Source organism: Phaenicophaeus curvirostris, chromosome 3 (genome assembly GCF_032191515.1).
Source record: "Phaenicophaeus curvirostris isolate KB17595 chromosome 3, BPBGC_Pcur_1.0, whole genome shotgun sequence".
Classification (NCBI taxonomy): Eukaryota; Metazoa; Chordata; class Aves; order Cuculiformes; family Cuculidae; genus Phaenicophaeus; species Phaenicophaeus curvirostris.
Genome location: NC_091394.1, coordinates 26,588,189 through 26,605,768, shown reverse-complemented (window position 1 = coordinate 26,605,768; position 17,580 = coordinate 26,588,189). Strand labels below are relative to the sequence as shown.

At 36.9% G+C, this 17,580-nt stretch overlaps 1 protein-coding gene across 1 annotated transcript in view; it reads left to right on the top strand.

Annotated features, from left to right (window-relative positions):
- CDH9 (cadherin 9) overlaps positions 1-17,179 on the top strand; it is a 102,610-nt gene extending 85,431 nt beyond the window's left edge. Inside the window, exons 7-12 of the mRNA XM_069853521.1 lie at positions 794-1,047; positions 2,372-2,508; positions 3,859-3,980; positions 11,220-11,337; positions 11,421-11,672; positions 16,011-17,179. Of these exons, the coding sequence (XP_069709622.1) occupies positions 794-1,047; positions 2,372-2,508; positions 3,859-3,980; positions 11,220-11,337; positions 11,421-11,672; positions 16,011-16,492 (1,365 nt within the window). The 3' untranslated portion in view covers positions 16,493-17,179. The remainder of the gene's footprint in view (positions 1-793; positions 1,048-2,371; positions 2,509-3,858; positions 3,981-11,219; positions 11,338-11,420; positions 11,673-16,010) is intronic.
- The last annotated feature ends 401 nt before the right edge of the window (positions 17,180-17,580 follow it).

The following is a 17,580-nucleotide window of genomic DNA, read 5'->3' as shown; positions in this document are numbered from 1 at the left end:
GAAGAGGCCAGCACCCTCCTCTCTACAACCTCCTTTCAGGTAGTTGTAGAGAGCAATGAGGTCTCCCCTCAGCCTCCTCTTCTCCAGGCTAAACAACCCCAGCTCTCTCAGCCGCTCCTCATAAGACTTTTTCTCCAGCCCCTTCACCAGCTTTGTTGCTCTTCTCTGGACTCGCTCCAGAGCCTCAACATGTATATTTCTGTATGTGTATGTGCATGTATATGTGTACATATGAATACATATATGTATATGCATTACATAAATGTTACAAAAATTGGAAATCAGACTTCATAGTTTTTCTTTTCTCTCTGGAAAATTCAGGCCAGGGACAGGTCTGTGTTGACTCTCATACAAAATAAGCAAGGGCAGATGCAAAAGGAGGAGGAGTAAGGCTAAAAAAAAGAATAGGACAGAGAGTGTTTAAGAGCTGGGATAATTGTTCTCATTCCTACACATGAGATGAGACAAATAAGACCCTCAACAATTCCAACTTGTGGACTGATTCCATCTTCCTTGTTTCTTTCTCTCTTTTTCTGTAGATTGGCTCTTCTGGGTTTTCCAGGAATCTAAACAAGTAGTAGACAGAGGGATCATAATTGTCTTGCTGCCCTATAATACTTTCTATTTTTCTTATACCTACAACAAGCCCTAGTATACTCCTTCTTCAACATGCATTACTTTTAAGAACTTTTGCTCCTAAAAATGCCTACACTTCTAATTTATCATTATAGAACTGACCCACATTTCTTGTAAAGTGACTCAAGTTTCTTTACTATTATTATTTGCTCCCCAGCGTCTGGATTTTGAAAACAAAATGTTATACACCTTAAGAGTGGAAGCAATCAACATTCATCCCGATCCTCGTTTTCTTCAGCTGGGGCCATTCAAAGACACAGCTTTGGTCAAAATTTCTGTGGAAGACATAGACGAACCTCCAGTGTTCAGCAGACCCTGGTATTTAATAGAGGTAGATGAGGATGCCAAAGAAGGAAGCATTATTGGGCAGGTTATAGCACAAGATCCAGATACAACAATGAATGCAATAAAGTAAGCCATTACACAACGAAAATGCTTTAGATGTGGGTCAAGTTTCATGCACAAAGTCTGATAAGAGTGCAATGTAATAGAGAGTCACTTGAGTAATGAAGCCAGCAGGGGCAACTGAAAAGTGTCAAGCAGAGAAATGTCTATGGGAGCTCGTGAAGGCAAACACAATTAACAGGGCAGGATATGCTTCTGAAGGACAGCCTGTGGGTACCAAGTAAAAATAAAGAAAATGTCAGCATTTAACTGGCATCATGTTTCAGTACTTTCACTAAGCTGTTCATAAGATTATACTTTTACACCAAGCTTCCAATGGCAAACTTATGTAAAATAGTCAAAATGGTGTTTTTCTGTGCTCCCTGCTGGCTGGTAGCACTCAGCCTTCTGTACCTTCATAACCCCCTAGACAGAACACTGTCTACCATGTTCCCTTGTTCAACTACTTAATGATCACATTATATTAAATAAGAAATGACTACAGGAAAGACATAACAATTAGAAGGAAGTTTTTTGTGTTGTGAAACTGCTGTAATTGTTAGCCATCTGCTAATATTATTTGCAGTAACAAACACAGAACTGAAATTTGTGTGTTTACAATGTAACTGATAAAGAAAACTGATTTCTGCACTTCTGAACAATCCTGCTATGTCATGCAGCAGTACAGTTTGGGGTAGGAGGTGTGAGAGGAGAAAGAAAATATTTTTTTAAGTAATCTATGTATAAAATCTCTAACCTGATAGTGACCAGTAACTGATAGACTAATTTAAACAAACAGAACTGTAAAATAATTTTTTCCTTCCTAGGAGAGAACAAAACAAAACCAAGTGCGATAAAATAAGATTTTAATAACTTTCATCTTAAACAACAACTAATCTAAAAGATTTTCTGGTGATTTTGATGGTCCTTGTAAAATATCAAAAAGAAATATATTAATTGATATTTAATTAAATATATATTGTGTGTCCTTTGATGACTGAGTTCTCCAAGAAACAATTAGCTTGCAAAATTATTATCTAAGAATGTTCACTCTTAGTTGTTATTTCAGTATTCACTTTGTAAGCTAACATCTAATTTTAAATACCAGGCTAAGAAATTGCCCACATAGATAGTTTGATTTTCATCCCACTCTCTGGTCTTAAAAAGTTGTTTCTCAGTATTTATAACATGCTGCACTCCTGAGGCAGCTACAGGAAAGCTCAAGTTAATTGTAAAGAAAACATTCATGATTAACCACAGTTAAAATTAAAAAAGTTTTAGAGGTGGCTGTGAGCTAAACTAAAGACTGTAACAGGAGATAGTGATGCTCAGTTATACTGTATCTTGACAGATATTCTGTGGATCGACACACTGACCTTGACAGAATATTCAACATCTATTCAGGAAATGGATCACTATTCATCTCAAAGACACTTGACCGGGAAGAAACTCCATGGCACAACATCACTGTCATAGCAACAGAAATCAGTAAGTTCAAATCATTTATCTCAGAAGAGTGTTAGAACTAAGAAAAGACTGAAATTCTGCAGTATCTATGATTTATCTTGTTTCATTGGTTTTGTCCTTCTTTAGATATTATCAATAGATAGTATCCGTAAATACATAGCTAAAAGTTTGGTTTACTGCTTTAGGACTATCTTTGCCCATTTGTGGAAAGAAAATTTGGAATTCTCAGTCTCAGCAAAACCATGTACAGTATATTTTGGAAAAGTTAACTAGTTCCTTGAGAATACCCAGGAAATAATTTGATGCAGGTGTAAGGCACCGGCTTTACCCTAAGCTAATGGTTCAGGAAAATCCTTGGGAAAAAAAGGTGTTCCATGATGGACAAATAATGCTTTGTCAGAATGACCACTATAAACAGGGGAAGACATGCTAGGAAATAGCTTCATTTGAAGCCAAAACTAGAGGCCGTTCTTTCCCCTCCATGTCTGAAGCAAGCCTTGGCCCTGAGTCTTTCACCTGGATTCTTTCTATTCTTTTGTCCCCTTTTAGATCTGCATGACACTTGACTCCCTTTTCTTTCCAGTCAAACAATAGCAGTCATCAGAGAGGAAACAGAAACTATGATTTTAGGGAACACCTTTTCTCCATTCCTTCATTCTCCCCATAGATCATCCAGGAGCCTATTTGTTCACACATACTGGGAGTGGGGTAATATAGAGAGATAAATAATATCTTCATTTTCAGAAAGACTGATACCTTTTTAGTTGTTTGTTAAAATATGATCTCCAGTTTCAACACGTGTTCTGTGACATTCATCTCCAGTGATGGCTTGACCGTGGAGGTCAAGTTTGGGAAAACCGGTTGATGATAACATCTACACATATTTTTTTTTTTGGTTGGTTTTTGCATTTTGGGGAGAAAGGATATTTCTGGGTTGCGGGTTTTTTTGCATGTATAGTGGAGTTGTTGATTGACACTGTTTAACTGCTTTACTGCTTTGAACATGTAAATGTTCTTGACAGCTCAACCTCCAGAAAAAGAAAAGCTTTTGCAATGAGTCATTTACTGCACCGATATATGGAATACAAGTCAATAACAACTGAGTGGCCTGTTTTAAATGCAAATCAATTTAACTATAATTTGTGTTGTTTCGAAATACATAAACTATAACAGAACAATTTGTTTCAAGTATGAATAAGGCTTATCTGCATATGGAATATCTATCAGTAAAAAAAATTAAATATAATTGCTTTAATATAATGAAGATAAATGAACATTTCTAATGTGTTTTGGAAAAAAAATGGAAAATTACAGTTCTTTGTATACACTGTAAATCTTTGTATTGTGATATAAATATTTTTCTTGTTTCAGATAATCCTAAACAAAGTAGCCAGATACCTGTCTTCATCCGGATTTTAGACATAAATGATCATGCACCAGAATTTGCCAAATACTATGAAACATTTGTTTGTGAAAATGCAAAAGCAGGACAGGTAAACAAATACTTCTGTTACTGAAGAAGTTGTAACGAGACCTTCCTGGAATATAATCACAAAAACTTCAGTTTATCTTAAATTCAAATAATCAAACCAAATTGACCTATTTATTTCCTACCTTCTACAGAAACTCTCAGTTGATTCAAAAATGGTTAGGAGATAAAGGCTTTACCATAGTATAACAATACAGCATATAATTAAAAGTATATATTTTGATAGTGCTTTTTTCATTCCTAATATTAGGAAAAAAATTATACAACACTCAAAGCCTTTACAGGGTTGGGGAATATGGATACACATCAGGAAGCATGCCTATGTTTTACCTTGGTCACTGCCCAGTGTTGTATTGAGCAAGGCACAGTGGCTGCACTGAAAGCAATGTGGATGGCCAAGCCTAAAATTTCAGGTCCTGCAGAGAAGAGACCAAAAAAGGGAGTAAAAGAGAATGTAGGGATTACTGGAGATGGCAAACAATTTTACTTCTTTTTCATACTTTCCACATAATACTGGAATTAGATACGTAGGTTATATAGACAGAGGATACTTTGAATGAAATCACTTGGCTTTGAAGAGGTATTTGACTATTATTTTAATACATTTTTTAGGAAGTCTTACTATTTTTCATGGAAATATGCATATCAAAGGCAATGATGAAATAAATATAAACATTGGAAGGAATTGTATCAGAAAAATAAGCAAGGAGCACCTTTCAAACCAACTGAGGTTTATGAGAAGAACACTGTATCTTAATTAGTGACATAAATTGTCCATAAGAATACAGTTTAAGCCTTGCAGAATGAGCAGAACTTCCCTAAACTTGGGGTTATTGCAGCCTCATGTTTTGAGATTTATAATCCATTTTTCCAGGTGGAATGAATTCAATAAATTCTAGTCATTAATTACAAACAGTTGGCATATGACCCAAATTCTTTCTGTGCAAAAAATCTCTTTGCACAAGATGAAATTGAGGCAAATAAATCTTAAACTCTCAGTATGACTGATAACAAACTGAGTAATGTACTTAATTGCATAATACAAAGAAAAGTTCCAAAGCTTACAAAATGAAGACTGCATTGAAATTAATCGTGCAATTTTTTCAATCACCAAAACCAAGTTTTGTCATACACTTGTACCAATTTCAGTCCAGGTATATTGATTGTCAGTTTCCTTAACCCAGTTTCCATGTAGTCCAGCATACTTGATGAACTATCCATTAATGTCTAAAATTTCATTGACTTTTCTGGTAAATTCTATGTTTTTCTAACACAGAAATGACAAAGGCCTATTAGATAGCCATACTGTTAGTCAGACCTCCTTTCCATCTAGTGTAGCAATGTAATTCCAGGAATTATTTCCCTTTTAGTGGGAAAATCTACAAAAATACTGGAAAGACGGTGTGCATCAAGTATAGCTGAGAAGACAAGAGATCCAGACTGTACTTCTATTTGTTGATGACCAGTTTCCTCAAGACAGGAACCTAAGTTCATATATGAACATTTACATGTGCTTGACTCAGTATTGCAGAAAACAAATACCTTCATTACATAAGACTACATTTATTTTCATGCATAAAAATGGCAATGAAAATAGAGATACAAGCTTGAATATTTTGATCAAGAAAGTTCCAGAGAGCATGCATTGCTCGTGTTCAGTGATCCCCCTACAACACAATAAGGATATAGAGTCACACTGTGTTCATTTCATACTACTCCATCGTACGTTAGAGATCACTTAAAGAAGCTGCCCTATTAGAACCATTATTACTTCTTGACACATCACAGCAGCATTTCTGCTTCTGGTGCCCATAGCAGGAGAGTTGAACTAAGAAGATAAATTTATTTAGCTATTTTTAAAATTTATTTTTTTAGTTGGGCCCAGGTAATAGTCACACTGTTCTCTAAATCTCAGTTGCATGACGAAGGAGTAAGAGCGATCAAGTTTTGCTCTCTACCACCAAGTGACATCACTCATTCTCAACATCAGGAGATATTAGAGGCTGCATTCGTTGTGTTTTTCAGATAGCCTTATGATGGTCAGAAAAAAGAAAATCCTACAAAGTCTCTCCTCCTCCCCTGCCACTCTTTTGTCTCCTAACAACAATGGTACATCTAGGGAGAAATATTATCACTAGAGGTGAATAAACAACTATGTTCATTAGACTGGAACAGATTTATCACCATGTGAGTGCCACTCCACTGGCTAATACACAAGCTAAAGAAAAATACAACACAGCCTTCCTCTCACACAATTTAGAAATCTCTAATCCTTTGATGGTGTGCTACAGTCCCAGGGACTGTTGTGGGGAAGGCTTTGGTACAAGATCTTTCAGGCCCTTGTCACAGGAATTAATTGGGTCTTTTTAGCTGGATTAAAGGATGAGTCCTCTCCATGGAAACCAGGCAGATTTACTTGAAAACGAGAATGACTTAACTGAACAGTTTAGTAGTAACAATTTAGCTAATTTCAAAACCCTTCAATAATGATTTTTAAGAAAATAACCTGGGTCACTTTTTTCTGTGCTGATGCTATATTCTTTCTTGCCATTCAGGGGCTCTCAGACATCATAACAGAGAAAGAGTTTGATTCCTGTTTCAGAAAGCTGGCAGATTTTCCTTGTCGTTAGTCTCCATAGCTCCCTCCCTTTTTCAGATGGAGCAGATAGAGATCACATTTTTTTTATGTAGCCACTGCTAATTATCAGTCCTGAGTTGCTTCTACATTGTAGCTGCCTTCTCTAGGTAGACACCTATTGGCTTGATTTATTGTGAGACCCATACTAACAGTCTGTCGCTCTTTTAAAGTAAGAATTGGAGTTCAAGGGAGAGTTTTCCAATTTCTGATAAGCATTCAGTCCTACTGTAAAACTGCCAACACATTTGTGGAACACAGCCAAACTGGTTTGCATTACCAAACATAAAGCTTTGTTAAGTGGCAGGCATTTCAGAATATTCTCTAGACATAAAACATCAGGATCAAAAGACTATTCAAGCTTATGCACAAGAACTGAAAGTTTTTTTCTGCATCTGGCACCACACAAGTGTATAGGTTAGAATTGTACCTGAACATGTATGACCTCTTAAGTCACAAAATGAAAAGATACACATCCACTGACAGCTATATTGATTTTGAAACACTTCTTTATACGGACACGTGAACTATATTATTACTTCACTCCTAGAGAAATGAAGCCACTTTGAAATCTTCTATAAAATCTTCATCCCACCCATTTACATTATCCTGTTCTATTAATATATTCAAGATTAGTTATTTGCCCTACCGGATCAGAGAAGAAGGGAAAGGGGCAAGAGAAAGAAGGTACAGGAGGAACACAAGGTTGCTTTTCCATTGTTTCCCCATAACATCAGCACACTACCACATTCTGATAATTGTCAAAAACACATTTGCTTTCATAATACGCTTTTTAATAGCTTATTGCAGATAAAGTGGTGGGATCTTTCCAAATTTCTTGAGAAATATTTGCAGCACAATACAAGTTTAATAAATTTCAAGAATGGCAAAGCCAGAGCTTAAACATCAGGAATTGTTCTGTTCCCTCCTAAACCACTTCAGAAAAAACTGTCAGACAAAAACAAACAGCAAAATGTCCCAATCAGTCCTTTCTCAAGTGCCTAGTGATATTTTTTAAGTCTTATCTCAGAAGCAGCTGGAAGTAGATAAGTGACATTTGAGAAATTTCTCCTTGTATGATATCAAGGTTTAGTAAGAGCATAGCATAACAAGAAAGAAAGCCCAAATTATTTAAGTGAATTGAAATCTAATTCCTCTGCATATCTATAATCCCATACACAAAACAACAAAATTCATCAGCTGTTACTGTATATGTAGCTTAACAACATTTGTCTTCAGTGGTCTTACTTCTCTGATACTGGAAGTACAATTTTCATGCTACATGACAATTGCATTGTTTTAAAATTTCAGACAGCAGACCATCTTTAAATTCCTGTGAAAGTGACATTATTTTTCACAGTCTTATTTATTGTGAATTTTAAAAGAAGGAGTTTTGAAAAAAAATATTCAAAAATAAAATAGTGGCCACTGATTTGCTGCTGTTATAAAAAGAAGTGGACATTTTTGTCTCAAATTTTGTTTATTAGTAGAATTTTTTAACTTGAAAATATATTGTGTCTGTCCCCCCAGAGATGTTATCCTATTTAGCGTTCTTCAATTAGTCTTTCATGAACCTGTCTGAAGCATGTTGCATCATTTTTTGAGTATGTACCTTGGAGTCAATATGCAGCTGTAGTTTATTTGTATGACATGCCAAGCCAGCACAGGCTGAAAAGCCCATCTGGAAAGTGGCTAGCTGGTGTTGACCTCTATACCATTAAATATGCACTGTTAATTTAAAATTTGCTTTAATGGCTCCTACTTTCCTTTTAAAGGTAGTCCTAAATCTGAGACTACAACCCAAATCTCCTACTTGTGCAGCTCTCTGTGTCTATAAATGCAGCCTAAGGAATAGTAAGGGCACCCTCTGAAGTGCACAGACCCTTGTAGTTGCAGAATGCCCTCACCTAACTTTTCTATCCTTAAAAAAAATTGAAAGCTGGAGAGCTGACTCCGTCTCTGGAAGTACCAGAGATAGCCAGATGCCCAAGGAATCTGTTACTAGGCACCCTATTCATCTCCAATCACTTTTTAGAGATGAGTACAGATAGCTATTAAGTAGCCTGAACATAAACTACAAACACAGTTTTAACTGTGGTGTGAGTAAAGATCCAAACCCTTTAGCAGAATCTCTGGCTGCTTCTTCTTGAAGAAATTCTTCAAGAATTTTTTCCAGTCAATAATTTCTCCTTCACCTTCACCTTTATCTTATATTTTCAGGCTGCCACAACCTGAAGTTAGCATGTCCATGCCCATGCATATGTGCACACAACCTTCAAAATAATGACTAATAATACTGTATTTTGCAGGGGAAACTATGGAAGAAAGATAAAAAAATGGGAATAACTTTATCTTTTCTAAGCCTAACATGCCTGAAATATATTTGTGTAAATGACATTTTCTAGAAATAACTTTCCCTTCATAAATCTCGCAGTGTCAGAGATCTTTCTCTGATGTCCTGGTGAAGAGTGACCACAACTGCTTTAAAATGGAGGAATAAATTTCTAATACGAAATTGCAAAATTTACACAAAACAATACTAAATTTTTTTACGTAACTGTGATACTTAGAATAAAAGTAGCTACATCTCTTTCATTTCTGCAGTAATTATCATGAATATCATTCTCTTATTTACAGCTGTATAACTGGGAAAAACCTTTAATTAGATAACATTTCTAATTTTCTTTTACCTATTCAACTTTTGGAAAAATTCACCTGCAATCATTTTTTTTTCATTTTTCTTTTATTTCACACTCTTTGCTCATGGAAGACCAGCTGGTTCTCAATTTATTCAGACAGTAGTTATAGCAGATAATAAGTTGTTTGGGTTTTATTTTTCCCCTTCTTCATCCTTACCCTCAACAATAAGTTTTCAGTGTAATTAGGTTCCTCTATGCCTGGCAGAATTGTCCTCCTCCATATGATTTGCATATGAAGGGAATCAAATCCAGATCCTACAAACACCTCAATGATTACATCTAAGAAAGCTCCATTATGCTCAAGTGCAATTTCTGGAACCTATTACATCATGACATTTTCTCCTTGAGTTTTTCAGCAAGTATGTACAAATATTATCACTTATTCTAGTTCTATTACCCCTGATACTTTTACACTTTTTCTGTCTTTTCAAACTTGTAAAAATGTAAGATGGAAATTTTCTCTTTCAATTTGGTATTTTAGTCCTATCGGAAGGATGACTTTTTTTGTAGTAATATTGTATTTTTGCATTAAAAAATGCACCATCCTGGTCCTGCACTCTGTATTGCCACTCTGAGAGGCAGATTTTGGTAAAGAGAAAAGCAATGAGACATTGGAAAAATGTTTACATAATCACAGGCTCAGCAAAATAATGAACAAGCTGCTTTGCCATAAACAGGGATTTGGCTAATCTTGTGAAACAGCTAAAACTTAAAGAAAAATAGTATCTAAAGAGCAATGTTCATCAAATACATTAAAATTAGTGAGATTTTATTTTAATCACACTTAGAAAAACTCCATAATTCTGCCTCCAGTACAGTCATGTCCTCTTGTACATGGCTGATGTTCACAAATTACATTTCGAATTCCTCAGTAAGCCTCAAAACATTAAAAAGAAAATTTATTTTAAAACCCTAAAACAAAATATGTGGTAATTTTAGAAGGAGATGCTAGTAAGTGAATTAGCCAAATTCAGACTTTCCTTTTTTTTCGAAACAGCAATTTAATATTATTAGTTGTAATGGGAGCCTTTAATACAGCTCACTGGAATTATTATGGCTCATACAACCCTGTATGGAGTCAGATATTGTCAGTCATTTCACAAACCACAACCATTCCCAGACAGCTTTTCCTTCCTGGGTTCTGCAGCTATTTTCCTTAGCCTCTATTAGTGTAGCAGCACACAGATAGAAAGAGTCAAACTGCTAGTGTATTTGTGTGTCTGCACGTACATGAGCACGCATATTGGCATGTTTTGATGCACCAAGAAAACCTGTGCAATCCAGGGGCACTGCTGAAGCCTCTTGTTTTTAAGTCCACTCTATTCTGACCCTATGTTGCAACTACTATCACTTCTTCCCAGCTGGGTTTGGGTGGCCCTGTTATGGCAGCTATAAAACTCCACAGCCAGAGGTTTCAATTTAGGAGAGAGTAAGGCATCTTTTTTTTTTTTTTTTTTTTTTTTTTTTACCTCAGGAGGACCAAGCATCCTGCCAGTGGAGTACTCCAATTTATTGCCAGGAGCAGTTGAGGTGCCCTGGGAATTAAACCTGCTTAACAACTAGTTTGCAGGCCATTTTTTGTCATAGCTATGCGAAGCCACAAGAGGTTTATGGCTTATTGAGAAGGGCAATTGTTTTTGTACCATTGCAGGATACTGAGTACAAATCAAAGCACACAGCTGTCTTGCAGTGGGAACTGGCCCCTTTTTCATCCTTTGTTATGTGTTTAAACAATAAAACAACAATTTGCTTACTATAACCTCTCCTGTGTTTATGACAAGAACATTTGGGTTAGAAGAGTAGTTTCTGTCTTCAGATAGTCACTGGAGTTTTACTGGACATGAAAACAGAAATGTGATTTAAAACAAAATATTTTTAAAACAGCATGAAATACTTTTTTTCTTTATAGCTGATACAGACTGTGAGCGCAGTTGACAAAGATGACCCTCCTCGAGGACACAGATTTTTCTTTGAACTGGTGCCAGAATTTGCTGTCCATCCAAATTTCTCCATTGTAGACAACAAAGGTAACTGCTGACCAGTACCATTCTCCCCCTCCATATCACATCAAACTTTTTTCAGCCACATTTGTTCTGTTTTTCCATTCTAGATAACACAGCAGGAATTATGACTAGAAGAAATGGATACAGTCGTAGTAAGATGAGTACCTACCTCCTGCCCATCATAATATTTGACAATGACTACCCGATCCAGAGCAGCACTGGCACACTGACCATTCAAGTGTGTGCTTGTGACAGCCGAGGGAACATGCAGTCCTGCAACGCTGAGGCCTTGCTTCTCCCTGCTGGCCTCAGCACAGGGGCACTGGTTGCCATTCTCCTCTGCATCATTATCCTGCTAGGTAAGTAAGTACCTGTGATGAGATTGTTTAACTGCTTAGGCAAAGGTCTGGTCACTTCTAGATCTCTGATATAGTTCAATATTCATGTAACCCTGAAGAACAGTATTTCCTACTTGATGTGGTCTTTTGGTTTTGTAGTTTCTTCTTTCCATTGACTGTTTTTTAAGATGGAAAAGGAGCTGCAAGAATAGTAGAGAGAGTTACTATTCTCTGTTTGTTCTCTATTGAGAAGAATGTGTGAAAAGAATGAGGCTATCAATGTTATTTAGATTAAATAAATTTGAAAATCTAGGATCCACTTTAAATACCATGATCATTTGAGTAATGTTTTATGTTATAAACAATTCTTCATTCATATCAAAGACTTTCAAATTGTACTCCTGAAACTCAGGGATTAAAAAATTATCAGTTATACTAGCTATTTAATCATTAATTATTTGTAATACTTACACTCAGGAAACATTTAGCTCAAAAGCAGAGAAAAGAAATGTTCAATTGCTTGCAAGTGGTAGCAAGAGCAGCAGATTAAACAAAGCAGGAGCACAGAAGCCGGGCGACTGAGGAGCAGAAGTATTAGAAAGTTGAGATGACAGATTAAGAAACTAGAATAAATGCTAGCTCATAACCTGATGTTAAGAATATAAAAACTGCAGCTTGCCTGTTTTGCTTATAAAGGAAGTGCATCTTTGAAAATGCTATCTTCTCTACTTTCCAGTCAAACTCTGTGAAAGCCCTCTTTCCCTTTTCACCTGTCCTGGCAAAGAGTTTACTATGGGTGCAGTGAACAGCTTACAAGTGTCAGTTTATATAATTCTAAGGAGACTATGTTTTTTCAATTTTTAGACTGGATTCAAGCTACCTCTAGTAAGTATTCAGAGGATCACAAAGGTTGTTAGGAGAGGAGCAGTATCTAGGAACTACATCTGTACTGTTTGGCATAGGGAAGTGAGGGTACCTGAGCTCTGACAAACTGACTGTCCATGCTGCTTAGGTTCAAATGTCACCTCTGGCCTGGTTTCAGCTCGAGCCAGCCTGGATTTCCCAGGATGTTCCCCAGGTATAGTCTGAATCATAGACTAACAGAATCATTAGGTTGGAAAAGACCTTTGAGATCATCAGCTCCAACCATACCTATCAACTACTAAATTGTCCCCAAGCACCCCATCTATCCACCTTTGTAATACCTTCAGGGATGGTGACTCAACCATCTCCCTGGGCATCCTGCTCCAGTACTTGATAACCATTTCTGTGAAGAAATTTTTCCTAATGACAAATCTAAACCTCCCCTGATGCAGCTTAGCACCATTCTTTCTTGTCCTATCACCTATCACTTGGGAGAAGAGACCAACATCCACCTCTCTACCACCTAGTTTTAGGTGGCTGTAGAGACCAATAATGTCTCCCCTCAGCCTCATCATCTCCACACTGAACAACCACAGTTCCCTGAGTCACTCTTCATAAGACTTGTTTTCCAGCCACTTCACCAGCTTTGTCACTATTCACTGGACACACTCCAAGGCCTCAATGTCTTTCTAATAATGAGAGGCCCAAAACAGAACACAGTATTCAAGGTGCGGCCACAGCAGTGCAAAGGACAAGGGGAGAATCACTTCCCTGGTCCTGCTGGCCACTCTGTTTCTCATACAAGCCAAGATGTTATAGGCTTTCTTGGCTACCTGGGCACACTGCTGGCTCATGTTCAGTCAGCTGCCAACCAACTCCCCCAGGTCCTTCTCTGTCAGGCAACTTTCCAGCCACTCTTCCCCAAGCCTGCACAGGCTTGTTGTGTCTAAAGTGCAGGACTTGGCACTTGGCCTTGTTAAACCTCATCCCGTTGGTCTCAGCCCATCAATTCAGCCTGTTCAGATCCCTTTGCAGAGCCTCCAACAGATTGACACTTCCTCTAAGTTTAATGTCATCCACAAAATTGCTAAGGGTGCACTTGATCCCAACAGAAATCCAAGGCAGAGTTCATTGCTAAAGATATTGAACAGAACTGGACCCAGCACCGAGTACTATTTGTGCCCAGCCATCCAGCCAGTTTTTAACCCAGCAGAGGCTACACCTGCCCAGGCCAGTAGCAGCCAGTTTCTCAAATAGGATACTCTGAGAAACTGTGTCAAAGGCTTTATTAAATTCCAGGTACACTACATCCAGAGCCTTTACCTGATCTATCAAGCGTGTCACCTTGTCATGGAAGGCAATCAGTTTAGTTTGGCAGGACCTAACTTTCATAAACCCATGCTGAGTGGGTCTGATCAGCCAGTTGTCCTGTGTGTCCTGTGAGATGGCATCCAAGATGATCTGCTCCATGACCTTCCCAGGCACTGAGGTCAGACTCTCAGGCCTGCAGCTTTCTGGATCCTCCCTCGGGCTCTTCTTGTAAATAGGTGTAACATCTGCCAGCCTCCAGTCCAATGTATCTTCCCCCGTCAGCCAGGACTGCTGGCAGATGATGGAAAGAAGTTTGGCAAGCACTTCTGCTAGCTCCCTTAATATCCTTGGGTGGATAACATCCAGCCCTATAGACTTATAAATATCTAATTTGTCTAGCAGGTCTCTAACCATTTCCTCTTGGGGAAAAAAAAGGAACACTTCACGAATTTGCTTGTCATGTCTGAGCAGCAGATCTTGCAGGGTACCACTTTCAGCAGACAATTATGGCTCCAACTCTGCCAGACGTGGCTCTCAACCGTGCATAGTTCATCACATCAACAGGCCCTGTGTCTTCAAAGTCACCCTCTACACCCCAAAATAGAGCATGAAATAGTACCATGAAACGTATCTCCCTACTCACTCACTATAAAAACATCACTCTAATCAACTGCTATGCTTTAGTATAGAAAAAATGAACTAGAAACAAAAATCAAAGTGTGCCTTAAGACCACAATGATAACACGTGAGACTTAGAACAGGCTCAGGGATGAGTGGTGTACAAACCAAATGTGACTACTTTGTGTCTCTCGGCCCCAGGGTCAAGAGACCCTATGCTACAGATATAGCTGAAGCAAGAGCAGCATTAGTCTACAGAGCATCTAAATTGAATTTTTAGTTGTTGGTGTTGTTCTTGACAGCTCATTTAATTGTTCAAAAAGATGTAGTGTTTTAGGACAGTACACTGCTGTCATCATCCCCAAAACAGGAGACACGTTAAGTATCCAGCTGTGAAATACACTTCATAATAACCTTTTAGTGATGTGCCCTACACTTGTGCATGTAATTCTTAAACTTAAGTGAGCTATTACTTTCCTAAAATTACAAAAACTTGAAAAGAATTACTCTTGTATAGATACAAAAGTGCAAACAGAACAGAACAGGTTTCACATTCACAGCATTGTATCACTGTATGTGGAAGACCTTGTTTGCCCTCTCCCTACCTGCAGTGTGTGCAATCTTCCATTTTATTTGCCAGTACTCAACTAATTCAGAGTAAAAACTTTGCTCCTAGGACTCAACAAAAGTTCTTGGCACTGGTGCAATGTGTGGTTCAGCAACCACTGCTATACCTTATCGACTGATGATTTAACTGGCCTCTCCTATATACTCCAGCTACCTGATCTAGGATCAGATATTTTAAATACATTTAAGCATTGAATCCCTATTGAAATCAATACCATTTAGGCATTGGAATGTATGTATTGTATTTCATTTTTTCATCTGCCTCCGTTGAGGTTCATTTTTGTGTCAGTTCTTATCTCTTCAAAAGGAAGAGCTGTTGGACTAACATTCCTTGAACTAAGAGGATCATGTTTTTAAAAAGAAACATTTAGTAGCAAAGATTGGATTTCTATTCTTGCAGTCATTGATTCCAAAAACAGTCTTGTCAATAATGTGGATAGCTGAAGATTTTCAGGTTCTTATTTTCACAAGGATCTGTAGATCCCATTTTCAAGAGTGAATTAGGCAGTTAAGAATACCTAAATCGCTGTCTTTCAAGAGTGTGAATTACTTTTGCCAAGAAGATTCAACTACATTTGATGAAATCACTCTTAGTGACTGCCAGGAAGGTGGTTCTTCACAAAACTAAAATAAAAGTCAGACTCTAGTAGGATAGTATATTTTAAGACATTGTCTGCTTTTCAACCCCATTTAGCTGCATATGCATTTCAAATATATAATATTTTAATTTTTGCTCCTAGAGGTTTTAAAAAGCATGGTTTTGACTGCTATAATCATTAATACTGTTGCTTGTGAACTTCAAGTTGGAGATATTTTATCACTATTTTCATACTAAAAATCCCATATCAGCCTTCCAGTTCAACAGATGATGCAAAATATTTGCTCATTTATTTAATTTCTAACTACCTGTTTCTTCATTCATCTTTTGTTTCCTTTCAGTATTAGTTGTCTTGTTTATGGCTCTCAAGAGACAGAGGAAGAAAGAACCCTTGATCATCTCAAAAGATGATATTCGGGACAACATCGTGACCTACAATGATGAAGGAGGTGGGGAAGAAGACACACAGGCTTTTGACATTGGTGCACTGAGAAATCCAGAAGTGAGGGAGGAAAGTAAGATGAGAAGAGATGTTATCCCAGAAACTATATTTCAGATAAGACGAACTGCACCTATTTGGGAAAATATTGATATCCAAGATTTTATTCATAGAAGGTTAAAGGAAAATGATTTAGACCCATCTGCCCCTCCTTATGATTCTCTAGCAACATATGCTTATGAAGGAAATGATTCCATAGCAAATTCACTCAGCTCCCTGGAGTCACTTACCACAGAGGGCAACCAAGACTATGATTACCTCAGTGATTGGGGACCTCGGTTTAAAAAACTGGCAGATATGTATGGTGGAGAGGAAAGTGATTAAGACTGAGAAAGTAATCTGTGCCCTGGTCAATGTCAGTGGAATTTATGTCTCTGTTACTAGATAAAGTGGCCTACTCTCTCTTCGTTGGGAATAAAAAAATTACTAAAAATAGATGTTGTCTTAGTAAGGGTTTGGTTAATCAATAAGTCAACGTGAATGGATATGAATGATTTAGATTTTAAAAAAATTCATAATTCACCCTCTCGGCCTAGAAACCTTTGATGACAAGTTTTCATTGACAATGAAAAGATAATAAAAGGCTTTTTGTGCCTTTACTAATAAGATGAAAACAATTTTTTTAATTGCTTGGCATTGTCTTTCCTACTAGTTGGGACAGTGTGCACCCACGTTGTAACATAATCTCAAAAATATGCTTTAAAAAGATTACTATTACTGCCATATTTATTGAGTTAAAAATGTCTGTGTGTTGATTCATCATATTTTTATATATGTATATTTATATTTTTGTATTTTTATTAAATAAATTAGTATTTATAAAAACACTACTTAATCATGTACTTTGTTAATTATAAGGAACTGTCTAATCTTTCTGAACAAAGGAAACTGCGTATGTTAAATTCTTAATTTTTGAATGCATTTTCTTATATTGGATTAGAGGTTGAAATGTACTGTGCAAGAACAACATGGGGAGAGTGCTCTGTAATGAGAATGCAGTGTAGAAAAAAAAGAAAAAATGTTTTGAAAATTACTTATAAATAAATGGAGTCTGATTCCACTGTGTATTACTATACGGCATAATAATATAGTTTCATTGTGAAACTTGCCCCCACATACCTTCTTACATGAAAAGCTGACCAGTGAGCAGATTTAACAGATATATGCCTGGGGATTCTAGGAACCATGAATATTTATTCTGGTAGATATTAGAACAATTTTATAATATGAATTTTTAAAAATGGAATAATTAAGCAAACACAAATAATGGAAGGATGGGGGTTGTATTCTAATCTTAATTTTTGAATAAATTAGGTGAATGAAACATTACTAATTGGTTATTTTTAAATCAAAACAAGCCAAGCAATAAAACCAAAGTCCAGCTAATACTTTATTAAAAACGTTACTGTCCT